Here is a 17,178-nt window from a genome sequence, read left to right on the forward strand (position 1 = left end):
TCAAATTCGATATCGTTTTAATTGTTTTTTTGTAATTTTAGGAAATCTTTCGATGTTTGATGGTTTGAAAATTCCTCGTGCTCATGTTCCTGTTGCTGCTGCTCCAAGTAGTTCAGGAAGCGATGGTCCACTTATTAGTGATACATTGCCATCTGATTACCCATCTGAATCTCATTCGGAAATAGAAGACGTAGACACGCGTTCACTGCCAGCTTCTTCCGCAGGTAGTTTCGAAAATAAAGCATTCGTTCAAGACAACAGTAGTTTTTATAGCGAGGGTTATGGTCATACGCAAGAACACAGCGCGCACAACGCTATTGCCACGCAAGGTATGGTTCCCAGACTTCCAATTGCAATCAAGGATCAGCCACGATTTGATGTACAAGTCCGTGTTAAGGATATGGCACCACGTCCACCATCCAGTCTTAATTTATCAGATTCAGAGAGCTCCATTGCTAGAACTGAGAGGAATCTTTCCACTATTTTGGAGCAAAGAGAAGAGAGTGTAAGGTCTTTGGAATCACCAGCTATGGCTGAAAGGACTCAATTTACATATATTCCGGAATTACATCCACCTCCGAAACACGTACAACCTGCTCCAACATACAATAGAATTTTACGAAGGCAACAGGAACTTCACGAACCAGCTAGATCGATTGCTTCGTTAAATACGGAGATGACTGATACCCACTCGATTACCGAAATTATGGATGACTCTCATAACAGATTTGTAGCACCTGCTCCACCACCACCTCCACCAATCATTCCGAAACAAACAACGATGCGCTCGCATGCTGTAATACCGTTGGAACCACCAATCGCAGCTGTACACAAGCCGGAAATTTCATCTCACGTTGTTGATGATGTTTTCTTACGTACAATTACAGAGAAGAGAACTATCGAAGATATTGAACGCCATAAACGCTTGATCACCGAATATCATAGCAGAGCTAGACCTGTAGAAGACCAGAAATGGGATGTTACAATTAAAAATTATCCGATCGACATGCCGGAACCGCCAGAATGGGAAAACTTCTCAGATATTTCTTCGGCTTCTGGATTAACATTAACTCCTAAATTTGAACGCGCTGTCATGAGTCTTCCGCCGCAAACGATTCAAGACAATAAGCTTCCATTGAATGCTCCCGAATTAGTAGGAAACTTGAGCCAACCGAAACCAACTTCTTATTTATCCACATACAATATCCCAGTTGAAAATCCTGAAGTCCCTAATTGGAACGTATTGATCCGTGTCTTCCAGCCGGAACAAGAGGAAGGTCCAGTCATTGAAAGTGCCGAGACGTTCAACTCGCAATTAACTCATTCCGATAAAATTAAATGGCGCCAAGTTATAACAACTGAATCGACTCTACGAACCTTATTAACCGAGGCTGTAGTCCGCGAGGACTTCGAAAGGATCCGCATGGATCACCGATACGAGCAACTTTTCGAACCGCAAAAGTGGGATGTAATTATTCGTATATTGACGCCCATCGATAAACCCAAATCCCAAAGCAGATTTAGAAAGAAGAACGAATGGGACACTCGCAGCCGCCGCTCGAGTCTTCCAACATTGTACGAATACGATTCTGATGGTGGCAGTTCGGCTAGAACATTAACAGCCGAACCAATGCTTCAGCCACATTTACCACCGAGATCAAGGAAAACATCTCGGTCCAGTTACAGAAGTGAAGCGGATTTGCGATCAATGTCTGAAATGATTGTAGACTTTGGTCGTATGGATCACGGTGATAGCCAGTCGGAGGTATCCAGCTATTATCCATCCAGATATTACGAAGATTCCGAGCACGAAATGGGATCGCATCATCCATCTCTGGCAAGATCATTGAGCCAGCCTAGCTTGGCGCGTTCCGCAAGTGAATTCACAGAAAGATGGATTGCTCCGTCTCGTTATGACACCGCGAGTGAATTCACAACACCAGAAGGGACTCCTAAGTCCCAAAGAAGCACTCGTATGGGTATGGGTGGTGCGCATTCCTCATGGCAAACGAGCCAAATGATCCATCACCAGATGCCAGGCGCATCCGCTCAAATCCGCTCGCAGGAATACAGAAGCGAAGCAACCACAAGCTTTATGGGTCCGCCACCACCCAAGAATTGGTTCACCGACAATTACAGTGATGCAAGCTACAAGTAACTGCCAATTTCTTGACCATGTATTATTACATACTGCCCCAATTTTAAGTAATGCAATATTATTAAATATAATTTAAAAGTGAAAACAAATACACGACCCGTGTTGTACGGCTTTTGCGCAATTTCATTATTCCTAAAACGCTAGAAATTGTGCAAAAATCGCATATATTGAGAAGTGAATTAATTTTTAGTAACTAGCTGTGATAACCGAAAATTTATTATATATTTTATATTGTTTTTTAATATAATTTTGGTAGCGGTAAAATCGAAATTGACAAAACAAATTTTGAGGGCGTCCAAACGGGGAACCGATTTTTCACTTGATCATCCCACTCGAGGACAACACGCAACTGGAAAATTGGGTCTTCGCATCAACAAAATTTACTTTGTACTAATTTTATTTTTAATTATGTTTTTAATATGTAACTTTATTTTGTTTATTTTAATCCTTCGCGGTGTCGGTACGAACGGGGCTTTCCAATAAATCTTCCTTCTCGATTGTAAAACGATGGTTTACGATGTGTTCGCCGCCATCAATTGGATGGTGCAACAAGGTGCTATAAAATAAATATACACTATGTATTTGTCTATAAACATTTATGTAACTTGTATTTTTTAAACTAAAATAAATAAGCTTACTATACTATTTTCAACCTATTACCATTTTCCTATTCACAAGGAAGAAGTAAAATCCTATTTCATTCAATAATATTCCCTGAAATCAAATTATTATTACAAAATAAATACTATGTATAATAAAATCAATTAGAAATAACATCAACAATTCAGTAGAACATTTATACACAATTACAGTATTTTCTAAATATGGCAAGAAAATGTAATGAATTAAAGTTATTATTAAATACCAATGAGACCGACATAGTTTTTACCAATAAATAAATTAAATAGCAATAAATAATACAGAAAAAGATAATTTACTTCAAATAGTTGTTCATAGTAGAAGAATTGTTTAATAATGAGTCTATGCTCAACTTAGTTTTTTAAACTTCATTTTGAACATGACGTAAATCTGTCAAATGATTAAAAAATGTTATATTATGATTCAGCTATAAATAGTACTTGGGAATTTATAGAAAACTTTAACTAAGAATATAGAACAAGATATATTATATGGTATAATAAACAAGATATATTATATGATATGATAGAATATATAACAATTGCATCATTATTAATCGTTTGAAAATATTAAGTAGAGTGTTATGCGTGTTTAATTTATATACACAAACCATATATGAAGAAAAAATAAATAGTTTGTAGATTATTCAGGTAATTAAGATTATGATTATATCTAACATACAGCACATAATCACGAAGGCTTCAATTATGCCAATCAATGACAGACATTTATATTACCAATAAATGCACGTATATTAACTCAATTCATAGTTAACATACTGAAAACATGTTCTTAATAATATAATAATAATGAAACACTAATAAATTTCTTTAATATAAAAATAAAATAAAGACATAATCAAAGACTCGGAAAATCTTAAAGAAAATTCGAAAAGTTCAGTCGAATAAAAAAAGTGCAAAATTGGAGGTGTCTAAACTATATGAATATATATGTTATTATAATATATAAATTCATACAACCTTTCATAATGTTAATTTTGGTTTATAATGTAGCAACGTTAATCTATTGTCAAAGTCCTGCGTCGCCCAGTTTACAACAATGTCATTGGTCCGTTGAGTTTAATTATGTCGAACAATGTTCGAGTCCTTTGAACTGCGGCATGCAACCTAGATAAGAGATTAAATGTTCAAATCAAAATAGCTGTAGCTGCAGAAATGTGAAAGGGACGGGCGGATATTAAATTCATTATAAAATATTTAGTTTTTCAAAAATTATAATAATTTTTAAGTTTTCATATTGTACATAATTCATAATTATTTATTACATAAATAAACTTTTACAAATAAGTATTGCGATAAATTTGTATTTTTTTTAACTTGAATAATTAATCGAAATATTAAAAAAAATTGTAAATGTTTTTCTGTTTTCATAATCATTATTATATAATTTGTGTAATTAAATTTATGAAGTGCCAGGCATACCAACTTTTATTGATTTTTAGTTCGATGACTTAGATATCAAACTTAACTGACGCTGCAATAACATACTACGTAGTGAAGTGTGTACCAAACATGAAAATGCTCTGAATTAGGACAGATATTGAGAGAAATATCCAGTAAATGCAAATTTACAATTAAGACCCTATTTATGAAACCCTTTTAGTGCTTATTGACCTGCACATACGATGGTATAAGTTTTTTAAAAAGGAAATTTCATCTTTCACTCTCCCAAGTCTATCTGGACTGTGACATACCACCACATCAAAATTCATTGATATGAAATTATTATGCAACAAGACAAACAGTTTTGAAGTTATTTAAGATCAAGTCTCACGCTAACTGATTATCGCTCTTTCCACTCAGATCTGATTGCTTTTCGTGAAGATATATAAAGAGTTGCCGAACTGGCACGAAAATTGATTTGCTTCAAATGATCAGACTTCTTACTTACATATAGTACCAATAAATTTCAGAAACTCTGTTGTATATTAATAATAAATATTGATAATACACATAAGCTAAATCAGAAAATGTATTAAATCATCTAGTATGTATTAACGTAGCAAACTATAAATTTGCTGCTATATTTAGATCAAGTAAAGCATCCTCAATGATATTGGTTAATAGTACAGTGTGTTGTAGTTATGCGAAACGAATTTATGGGAGTAAATGTGAAAATTAATTTAATTATGAAACTCATAACGAATGTAAAACATTGAAAACCATTTAAGGTGAAACAGTTTTTTAACATTCATAGTTCGCAGTTCTTGGTGATAAATCTATGCAGTTGCCATGTAGCATATTTGAGTTTCGCCGTGGGGCGGCTTTTGGGTGGCGGGCGGCGGTCGCGGGGATGAGGGTGCGTAAGTGCGACGCCGCATGCAGCTCCCCTTTTCCAGATATCGCCCTCCGAGCTACAGGTTATTGTGTTCAGTGCTCTGCAGGCGTCGCCATGTGACGTCACGCGTCCATTTCGAGACCACCGGGAGAGTGTTTAAGTGTGGCGAGTGATTTTGATTGTTCCATCGGCATCCAGCAGCTCCAACCCAAAAGGAACTAGGACAAAATAATTATATACAAGTACATATACTTTTTATTCTATACTTATACTAGACTTCGTTATTGTTTTCTGCTATGCACATAATATTAGCAAAAAAATTCACAGATATTTTTTCTTGATAATTTCATATCATTTTTGTCTTTGATAAGTATTTTAAATAATGTATAATAAAATAAAAATGGGTTAAAATACTGTATGAATATTTTTTTAGAGCAATATTGATTATATTATTTACTACGGCTTTTACATATAATATTACAAAACAAAATTCAATTATTTTTATATTTTTTGTTAACGAATTTGTGAGAATAAAAAGACATGGGCAGAAAAAATAGAGCACCCTTTACAGTAGTGTTTTTTAATTATTTTTTTATTATTCTATGAAAGTTTTCTTTTGTATTTTTATTGTTGCAATAATTATTATTATTGAAATAACCCGAGTTTTTTCAAATATATTTAAACTATAAAGAAGCAAAAGTGTTAAAATATTTACATTACAATAATTTAAAATGAACCAGTTACAATGTATTCATAGAATATTATACACAATTTCAATTAAAAGAAATACATTTATTTGAATAAAAAAATAATTTTATATAAAAAATATATAAATAATTACAAAGAAATAAAAAGTTAGAAATAAATGTAAGTACGGAAACGGCAAATTTCCGCCCAATTTATTTATCTTTATTGATATTATAGAACGTATATTTACTGTATATTATCAAAATAATTTCAAGTACTAATTTAATTAACGAAATCTCATTTTGGAACAAATTTTTATTCCCTTCTGTTATTGATTTTGGTTCATTTTGATATAATAACAGAAACAAATGTTTTTGAATACAGTATCAGTATCATTTTCATATTTAGCCAAATATATAGTTTCCGTAATGTAATTTTACGCTTTTCTGTTAAATAATTAGCAAAATGTCAATGTTTTAAAATTTCTCTAATAACAAACTTATCCCTAGACGCCAATTCGCTTTAGTATATAGTTCTTGACTTATTGCATAATTATTTATTTACTTTGCCCTCGAACTGGTTCCTCCAGGGAACATCTCAACAAGTACTAACTACTTCAATAAACTACATCATCTACTTTCAAGACGGACCTCGCTCTCGTAAAATTGATCACACTTTTCTTTGCACATCTTCGTTATCGATTTTTTGTTTATTTCTAACAACAATTGTATATTTCTCACTTGCATTATTTATATTTACTTTATTGATTAGTAACATATTAATGATTGAATTATTAATAAAAGTAGCTTTTATTATTACATTGAACAATAAAGATTTTGTTATTATTCCAATAAAATCATGAAATTTCCAATTAAATTTTATCAGATAACGTGGCGATCAGCAAATAGGAGACTCTTTTCACAACAAATAGTTTAGCTCTTGTATCTGTCGGCAAATTGATCGGATGGGAGAAATGAGGCACGAAGCGTCCGAATATAATTGATTCGATTCTGAATTTTGTTTGCTGAAGACTTTCCAGTTCAAATATCGAAGGAATATCGTCTATTGAACACACTTCCACCCATAGCCTTCTCCAAAGTGATTTCGCAAACAAACTACATCCTGTTCCACATTTAATACATCAGCATTTCTTATTTATTTTAAGCTCCTACGTATACTATTTTTTTTTACTCTCTCTTTCTCTATATATGCGAGTTTTGCTACGCGAAAAATTCTATATTAACCAGAAAGTACTTTTATAAGAAACTTTAAAATGTTGAAAGCATTTACGTTTAAATCTTCTTTTGCCAAACTTGAAGAATAATATGCATACACATCAATATATGTATTATTTTTCTTATATTATATTAACACGTTGGTAAATTATTCATATTACAAAAGAAAAATATTGATATTGTTTTTATAACCAGTAATATTTCTGTCTTTTATTTGGATTATTATTTTCATTCTAATTAATATAATTTAATTCTAAATTTATATTTACTTTAATTGTTTTACTTATTTTCATAATAAACATACTATGACGGAAATACCGCATCGTATATGATTTATGCAATACATTAGTTGTTGTTATTATTTAAGTTTTAATGATGAAGAAAACATGAACATTTACTGATTCAGATCACAAAAATATCGTCTTATATAATGCAAATTTTTAACGTTTTAATAAATAATAAATGAACTGGATTTTATGAACAATTTGTTCCCCTTTGCTATTGATTTATAAAATAAAAACATAATATATTTAAATTCAGAAAATTTGGGACAAACAAATTTATTGATTATTTATAAATTATACACTTCAAACACAACCAACTCTATTAAATTTTATATTAATGAACAGATGAACTTTATAAGTCAGCTGATTTTAAACTCCAAACTTTTCGTTCCTAATTTATTATAAATCAATATACTACTGAAGTTAACCCACAAGGCGACAGCCAACAAAAAAAATAAAATCTAAGCATCATAATAGTAAACCATCCACCGGGAAAGATTACCTACCTAATGTCAACCGCGATCCTAAATTTACTCAATGTTCAGATCGATGAACAGATTCTAAATAAAATTACACGACATAAAAAAAAGTAGCGAATCCAAATACCTCAAACGCTACAATGGAATGTAAAAAAGCAATGTTCGATGGGCATAGTGGAAATGCATTTTTCGTTGTCGATAACAGAGAACATAAAAAGCGTTGTAATCATAGATTTTCCGCTTTGCAGACTGCTGTACATACAAAACTAGTTTACAACGTTTAGCAGAACCCACACTTTGTTCCACTCAAACATTTTTTATCCATGTACTTTTATTTATATTGCATTCGATATGGTAAATAAATAAAAAATCTTGCGTGTTATAACAATTTAAGTCAACCCTATACATACAGTATACAATAAATCAGTTTTTATTTTAATACTAATAAGAAACATTTCGCATTTATGGACTATAAATTGTATAAAACATTGTTGAAATGTTTTTGGGTTAAATCGATTATATACATTAAATTACGAACAGACATGAAACTATTTTAATTAAACGAATTAAAAAATAATGAAATAACAGGTTAATGAAATAACTTTGTAATGCTTCGCATATATTTTTGGGGTAGTACTGGGATCATTTTATTATTTATTCTGCACTGGTGATTCTATGCGAATTTAATGTATCATTATAGTTTCAGTCTTATGCATAATTTAGTAGCGAGGGTTGCGATCGCCTAAGCGAAGTACATAATTTACACATCATAAATTTATACATTCATTCATTTTATCAAGTACAGCAATACCTTTTATACTGCAGCTTCGATCAGTGCGGATTCATTAGAAATAAATTTTAAAAAAATAGCACACAATTTCTAATACTATTTCTAATTAGGTAAAACGTGAAAATTTGTTACTTTAGCAACCAGGGATAAAGTGTTTCAATACTTTTAATTCATATTTAAGTCATTGTTTTGCCACTTTTATATAACATTGGTGAAAGTCCTTTTTGATATACCACACAAATGAATCAATAAACTGCAGATCCTCGTGTCTTGAATGGTTGAAAAAGTTAAATAGAAGATTACATATACGGATGTAAAGTATATTTCTAAATAAATATTAATAATAACTGGTAATTATTAATACCAACCAAAGAAGATTAAAGTCATAAATTTGTAAGACTTTATCACATTATTTATCATAAAAATACTATGTAAATTGCACATCCCCGTTTTTCGGTGTGCACAAAGCACTGCCCGCAACGCAATTTTGAAGTGTACCCTGTGTACGTAATTCTAAATCTTAGATGTTTGAACACTCAGAGTTGAATAATTTAGTTTATATGTTGCATTAATATTTTCATGTAAAAATCTAAGTAAGGAAAAATAATTAGTTATGGAAGTTATATATGTTACACATTTTTGGAAGAAAGTTTTTATAGAGGACGAAATAGAATATAATTCAAGAGTCCAGGTTGCTAAATTTATAATGTCTTTACGAAGATTCTTCAACTCAGACCTTTAAAAATAAAATGAGTCAAAGAAGTGGCTTACCATCACCTGGTCATTCGCAATTTAAAGGCGACTTCTTGTTTTCAAAACAATAATAAACTACTCGTTTGACGTATACAGTCCGTGTTTTGCATACGAGACTTTATCTGGTTAAGTTTCAATAACCGGCTTGCCGATTTTGAACATAGTTAACATACATGCTAAATCCAGCACTACGCCTGATTACATATGTTTAATAGCAAAACAACAATGGTTGTCTATATAATACAATATTAACACAATCTAATTTCCATAACAATAATTTTAATAAGTTTAATTTATAGTTTAACAAGACCACAATAACCTTAATTAATAGACTTTCATTAATTGAACTTGAATTATCAATACATATACTTCTCATTCTCTTAAATTAATTAAGCTATTAAGTATATATACGATTTAATTCTATTCATATTTATTCCAATAATAATAATAATTTATTGGCCAAACATCAATGCATAAGAAGAAAAAAAAGTACAATTTATACATAAATAAATTTTAACACACAATAAAAAAAAATTTATATAAATAGGCTGGCCAAAGGGCTAACGACCGAGGTCTTTCCGCTCCAATTTATTCCAAAATATCCAATTTAATGAGTTATTTGCAATAAAAAAATACTCATTAACATGGTATTTCTCATTCAAGCAATAAATTATATACATATTAATATTAACATAAGTAAGAGATTTGTGGTTTGCTCTCCTTCACGTTGTTATTACAAGGTCCATTTATATTGTTTATGTGCGATTTGCATACTATTTTTTTCCTGATTCACACACGAAGGTCACAGTCACGTAAATGTAATTCAACAAATATTTTCAACAATAGCGTAAGAAGAAATATTGGAGCAAATATGGTTGCAGTGTATGTTTAGCTAATAATAATAAAATAATTTTATGAATGAGAATATTGCATTGGTAGTAATTGTATTGTGGATATTTCAGCAAATCGTCGCAAACTATTATGATCGATTTATTATCAAACTATGAAAGAGTCTTCTACGTAGTTGTTTTTCACTAATCTTGAAGATCCTATATTACGGACTTTATATATAATTAATACTCAGTGGATATTGCTAGAAACTTCATTTGATGATCACAAACATTTTGGTGTGAAACTGTTGGATATCGATTAGAGTTTATACAAAAACCGACTTAAAAAAAATGGTTTTCGAATCTCAACTTTTCTTTTCTCAATCAAATCTTTTCGAATTTTAAGAAAAAAAAAATAGAGAAAAGGGATTTTTTAATTCTATTTTCTATTACTTGCTAGAAAGCTGGGTTTAGTCGTCTTTAGAGTATTTAATGAACCAAATTATAGGTTCTTTACTAAAAAAAACCTGAAGATGTGAATCTTCGAGTTCTTTTTTCATCATCTTCTATTTAATAATTTTGGAAAAACCCGGTTTTTGAATTCATCTAAAGAGCGATAAACCCTAATATCGATCTACTAAGTATATTCATTGATTGGTGTGTTTTACTATAAGTAACTGATCTTTTAAACTATTTCATATGCTGTTTATATAATTATTTTTATCGCAACACCAATTTTGTGCCTTGTTTGTTGTGTAATGTGTCTTGTCACGTTTAATGGTTAAAATGAAAAAAAATAGTGATTAATTATCGATTTTCTATTTTACTATTTCTTTTTTTCTATAATATGCAAGTTTATCCACTGTGCACCACTTGCAAAATATTATTTTCCATGTTTTAATTCTGTGGCTGGGATGTTTTACACAAGATTTTAATCATGACCCAGTTTCTTTTGCAAAATGCTCAAGTATGATTTTCATCACGAGTGTTTTTCATACATAACTTTGTGCAGCATTTTGATATTTGCTCGTTGCTCACGCATGAACATGTGTAGTTTAAAAATGTGCTCTTGTATTGTAATATGTATTCGTTGAAAAGTATGTATTCGTTGAAATACAAATATTTTCAGAAACAATTCAAGCAGAAGCACATGTACAATTTCTACTTGCATATTCACTTTGCAGATATCGGTTATAAATATTTTTCAATGAATCTATATAGAGTTTAATGGTACACACAAATTATGCAATTACACATAGTTGTATTATTATTGTAGTGTATCTTTAATCCGTCAACATGATATCGTGTTTGCATTATATTACCCATTTCATGGAAACCCCATTTGGCAAATAATCCAGATATATTTACTAAAACTATATGCGTCCGTAGTAATCCGCCATAAATTCAACATTAATTGAAGAGTTAGTAATGTTTGTTAATTGTACTATAGCAAATTGTGAAATTCTGCACGTTAGTTTTGATCATACAATAATGTAATTTAACTAGTTCTTCGGAGTTGATATTTATGTTTTTATTTACATATATATTATAAAGATGAAAAAAAAACGATCACTTGAGAAAGGATATGAACTGAATGAAGTGAGTGTAAGAAAAAAAACAAGGAAACGGAACAGTAGAAGGACGCTGATTAAATTGTGCTCGCATGAACCATTACTCTAAGTGTTTCGAGTATTTCAAGGATACAAATGTACTTTTTAACAAGAAAATAAAAATCATCTTGTAGTAGTTCTAAAGAAAATTATCCATTTATACAAGTGTAGCTGAAGTGACTCAATTCTATAGAATATACATTTCATGACTATTATAATTATCAAATTTTATATTTCTATACTGAAACTGAAACATTAATCTTTAAACACTTATAATAATTTATGTTCAATCATTACTTATGATATTTTTCCAATATCTTTAATAATATCAAATGTGGTGGTGTTTTGTCATCTTATTCAATAAAATAGGGGATTTATTCATTCCAACGCTTCTCTAATATTTCGATACCTTTCATGTAGAACGATTTATGGTCATAGTACGCTTCAGTTTCGGCAATCACTTCAGATTTCATCCATTGTTACATACTGTATGAGAAAATCCTTTTATTTTGCTTGAACAGCACTCGAAATCATCAAGTCGTTGTTGTTTTTGGTCCACTGTGAGCAAACGCCGTACCCATTTCAAATAGAACATTCCATGATCATGCAAAATGGTGAATACACTGCCTTCTGATATCTTCAGGGTGTGAGCAACTTCAGTTTACGATCGACCAAAACCATTTTGTGAACTTTTTATGTTTTTAGCAACAATTGACGAATTTGGGCGACTAGAGCGTTCAGCATCATTTGTGTCTGTACGACGGCGTTTAAAATCAGCAAAACACTTCTCTACCATTTGTCTCGATGGAGTCTTTTATTAAGCCATTGCTTTGCTTGTACGATATTTTTTCCATCTATGTTTTCTAGCTATGTTTTATCAATACACGAAATTCAAATTTTTCCATTGCTTCGAAAATTATAAAAGTAGCGAAACTAAAACTACTGTAACTTGTGAACTAAACATCATATTGCTATAAAATTGGTACTTCCTAAAAATCATATGGATTTGTCGATAGAGGTAATTGTTATATATTTTGCAGTTCAATAATCAACTCAACACTTACAAATTGCTATTCCTTATCAATTTGTCAACTGTATTTTGATCTCTAAGTTCTCAATGACTAGTATTGATTTATCCATTCCCAATGATGGCAACTACAAACACTGCTATTGTTGAATGTGCAGTTTCATAAGTTAGGAATTGAATTACCGATTTTATATAATTATATTCATAAAATGTAGTCTATTTTGCCTAAAACAATCTTGTAGTCGAACCAAGTGTGCGGCGGCCACATCAATCGTAAGGACGCCAATGACTTAATAGAATTTTTTTGGCAGGAGTGGTCGCAAATTAAATATTTTACCCCAAGCAAAAGATTTTCTTGCTGCGGACTTGCTTGTATCTATAAGTTCATATCTAATACTAGGTTCCTCCTTCAACGTTATAAATTAAATTAATTCTAAAATACTTATTAAAATTATAATAATTAGTATTGTTAATATGGGGTCATAATTGTGAGTTGTATTGTTTTCTTTTAACGAGTTTTCTCGCTGCCCTTGATGAGTTTTGTCCAGACCCGGTTCTTACTCTAATTTAACACCTTCAATTAAGTCGTTGCTCCCGACGATTTCATGCAGCTCATGTATAGTTTTGTTTCAAAAAGAGTCTTTTTTTCTTTAGAAATTTCTCAAATTTTATGTTTTATAAAATTTATTTAAATATATTTCATATTTTAATCAATTTATTTTTCATCAAAAATAATTTGCAAGAGTAATGTATTTTTTTTAACTATATATTTTATTCACGATGTTCATAAACTATTTCGGATTTATCTATTTCTCTATGTCAACGCATAAATCACTCTATGCCACACGCAATCTACCGTAAGAGACTAATAGTGTTACACGAAAGGCACACTAATTCTCTTGTACCTTCATACACACGTAATTCACAAACTATGCAATCCTCCGCATATTGCACTTGAGTACGTGCAATATGCAATCTAACTGTTGAACAATTTACTTTGATTATACATATTTTATAGTTAAAATTTGATTATTTGCAATTTTGTAACTTATTTGGTTTTTTATTAATTAAATTTTATTATTAATAATAAACATAATAATATTTATTGCAACAATAAAAATAAATGCATAATACAATAATAAAATGTCAACTGATGCTGCATAAATATGTTCTATGTTAATACTTATTTAGACAATTATTATTGAACGACTTCAGACAAAATAATGTTCAGAGATATACATTACAAGCTACAGCATTCCTGTCTTCCTTTATTGAATGTTTCGTATGTTCAATTTAGTTTTCGGAAATTTTAAATGAGACTCGGCGTTGAAATCTACGCCCCGGCGATACAATCGCCGCAACAAGTTCCACCCGGTTACAAACAAGGCCCCCGATCGATACTGAATAGTTTCCATTGCAGAAACGCGCACATAGAAAATTGTTTAAATTTAAGTAGACCAGTAGATGATGATAGAAACTGATAATATATGTGTTTCAATTTTTAGCATATAATGCGATGGAGGGCAAGCCGAGAGGAGCTCGACCGAAATTGCAACGTTCCGAGAGGGTGTTTAGCGAGACGCATTTAACGTCCTGGGAAGTTTTTGTGAGGGATTCGCTACTTACCCTTGCCTGGCCAGATCTACTGAATGTCGTTTCAGGGTAAGTACATTTAATTTCCTTTTGCAGATTGATCGTGAATAACATCATCTTACAATGAAATACTTTGTTTATTAATAATAATAAGGTTTTTACAACAATCTTCAAAAGTAAACAAATATATTACATTTAAATAATAATAAAACATGGCTAATAATAATACAATAATTTCATAACAGACAAAAATCACAAAAATCAACATTTGAAAGGTTTTGGAATATTCAGCTTTGGCCATTTGTGGACGAAGAATTTTCAAGTGTTTTTTGCGAAAGTATAATCAGGTTAAATACATTTGTAAATTAGTTATTTTTCAAAAAAAAGGATAAAATATACATTATTGTTATGAAATATTTATGTAATCCAAAACCGTGTTTTAAAAATGAAAAACGCTATAGCAAATTAATAGACATTAGTTTAGAAATAAATTATACAAAAATACGCTATGAATAATATATTCTAATGTAAACTGCTTATTTAGATGTATATTGTTAAAAAAAACTACGCAATAAAGAAAATACGTTTTAGATTAAATCTTCTTAATATCCATAAAAGAAAATGTATTACTATAGAATGAGTAATCGTCATGTGCTAAAAGAAAACGCGCTTGAAAATGTAAAACACAGGAAAATCGTTAATAGCGTGATTTGTGTTTTTCTTTCAATTCACACAGCTATATTGATGTTTAATAACGTCCTTCAGGCGATTCTTGAAACAATGAAATATCGTCCATCGTTACATTTTCAGTTTCATTGCTTTTTTTACCAAAATTTTGTATTTAAAATCAGATAAAAATATTATTTTTTGTTGGTCCATTTGGTAGATAATATTATTGAACAAATAAATATTTATAATATCTTTATTTTGTATATATTGTCATTGCTGATTAAACTAATTATATAACTTTAAAAATCATTTAGAATACAAAGTCCGTGATACGTTGATCGAAATGAACGCATTCATATTAAGTGGATAAAACAGGAACTGGCGTAAATGACACATTCAAAATTGACGTTTTAATGATCAATGACAGCGAATGATTTTGTTTGTAATGACTTTAATACCAGCGCGTACAACTCTATATCGAACAATTTATAAACGGACTTGCTGCTGTTAACTTAATTACGTGTATAGAAAGTCCGTAATGGACAATTCACAGGCGGATGGTAATTTTCATCAGTTAAAATTTGTTTTATATGAACATCGATTTAAGTGTTTGCTAACTAAAACTTCATAAACTATTTTTTTTTTTATTATTTACAAAGCAATCTATCAATACAATCTACAATAAAAAAAAACAGATAACATGGGCTTATTGCAAAAAAAAATTAAAAATATATATTGGAGATTGATCCAGCAACCAGCGAGTGCTTATTAAAGAAAAAATCAAGAAAGCATACACACAAACAAGTCTTATTGCCAAACACTACTTCTTCACTAATCTTCTTTGGTGAGACTCAGTGTGTGTAAGTTCAGAGGGAAGTTGGTTTGGATGGTCCTCCAGCCGATGTTGGTATTTGCTGCTGAGTTCCGTTATCTCATCCTTCACAAATCGGACTCCAGTGTATTGATGGATGTATTCGTTAGTCGAGAACCAGGAAGCATTGGCAATTGCTCTGAGCGTTTTTGATTTGAACCGCTGTATGATGTCGATACTTGTGTTACAAGCAGATCCCCATAGTTGTAGTCCATAAGTCCATATTCCCATCAGCCAATGCAATCTTTTTAGTGACAGTCCCAGCTGTTTTCTTTTTGTCGTAATATGCTTTTTCCAGGTGAGTCGACGATCCAGATGCATGCCAAGATACTTAGCATCATCAGCCTGTGGTAGGGCACTGCCATTCAGTGTAACGGGTGGACAAGTTTGTCGATGCATTGTGTACGTTACATGCACCGACTTAGTTTCATTAGCCCTAATTCTCCACTTTCTGAACCAATGTTCTATGCTATTCAGACTTCTTTGGAGTATCTGTGAGGCCGTAGTTCGGTTTTTGTGGAATGCTAGAACAACGGTGTCATCAGCAAATGTGGCTATAGTGGCGTGCTGAGGAGTTGGTAAATCAGCCGTGAAGATCAAATAAAGTAAGGGTCCAGAAACACTTCCCTGCGGGACACCAGGTCACTTCGTCTTTGTGCTTGACCTGGAAGTGCCTCCTGGTCAAGTACGATTTGAATATGACGTAATATTCATGTGGGAGACACTTTTTAATTTTATATAGCAATCCTCCATGCCATACTCGGTCGAACGCCTGTGAGATGTCGAGGAAAGCGGCAGAGCAGTACCTCTCCTCCTCAAGACTTTTGCCAATCACATCCACCACACGATGCACTTGTTCCACAGTGCCATGTCATTCACGAAATCCGAACTGGTGTTCCGGAATGAGATGACTATCCAACATCCAGAGCTTCAGTCTTCGCAGCAACAGCTTCTCGAACAGTTTAGACAGTACAGGCAGGAGGCTGATGAGTCTATATGAAGACGCCGCGTCCGTTGGTTTTCCAGGTTTGACGATGAATATGATTTGGGCTACTTTCCACTGTGATGGAAATATACTCAAGACCTCTGCTGTAATCAGGTTGGCTCTTTTTTTAGCTTTAACTCTAGTATTGCTAGCTTAACCTGCCTCACATTAAATTGAGCAATGGGAAATGAAATTTGGTATGGAGACCCCAGAAATTCCATTATTTCGTTTTCATCTTCCCCTGCAAGTCCTGCCAGGAAAGGTTGAAAC

General features: G+C 31.6%; 2 protein-coding genes across 2 annotated transcripts in view; both read left to right on the top strand.

Annotated features, from left to right (window-relative positions):
- LOC108568132 overlaps positions 1-2,391 on the top strand; it is a 32,250-nt gene extending 29,859 nt beyond the window's left edge. Inside the window, exon 7 of the mRNA XM_017929065.1 lies at positions 42-2,391. Within this exon, the coding sequence (XP_017784554.1) occupies positions 42-2,158 (2,117 nt within the window). The 3' untranslated portion in view covers positions 2,159-2,391. The remainder of the gene's footprint in view (positions 1-41) is intronic.
- Positions 2,392-5,204: 2,813 nt separating this feature from the next.
- The window catches only part of LOC108568145 (GTPase-activating Rap/Ran-GAP domain-like protein 3), a 40,007-nt gene continuing 28,033 nt past the window's right edge, over positions 5,205-17,178 (top strand). The window contains exons 1-2 of the mRNA XM_017929084.1: positions 5,205-5,337; positions 14,296-14,452. Coding sequence (XP_017784573.1) covers positions 14,307-14,452 — 146 coding nt within the window. The 5' untranslated portion in view covers positions 5,205-5,337; positions 14,296-14,306. The remainder of the gene's footprint in view (positions 5,338-14,295; positions 14,453-17,178) is intronic.

This window comes from Nicrophorus vespilloides, unplaced genomic scaffold (assembly GCF_001412225.1).
Source record: "Nicrophorus vespilloides isolate i.1.1-1 unplaced genomic scaffold, Nicve_v1.0, whole genome shotgun sequence".
Lineage (NCBI taxonomy): Eukaryota > Metazoa > Arthropoda > Insecta > Coleoptera > Silphidae > Nicrophorus > Nicrophorus vespilloides.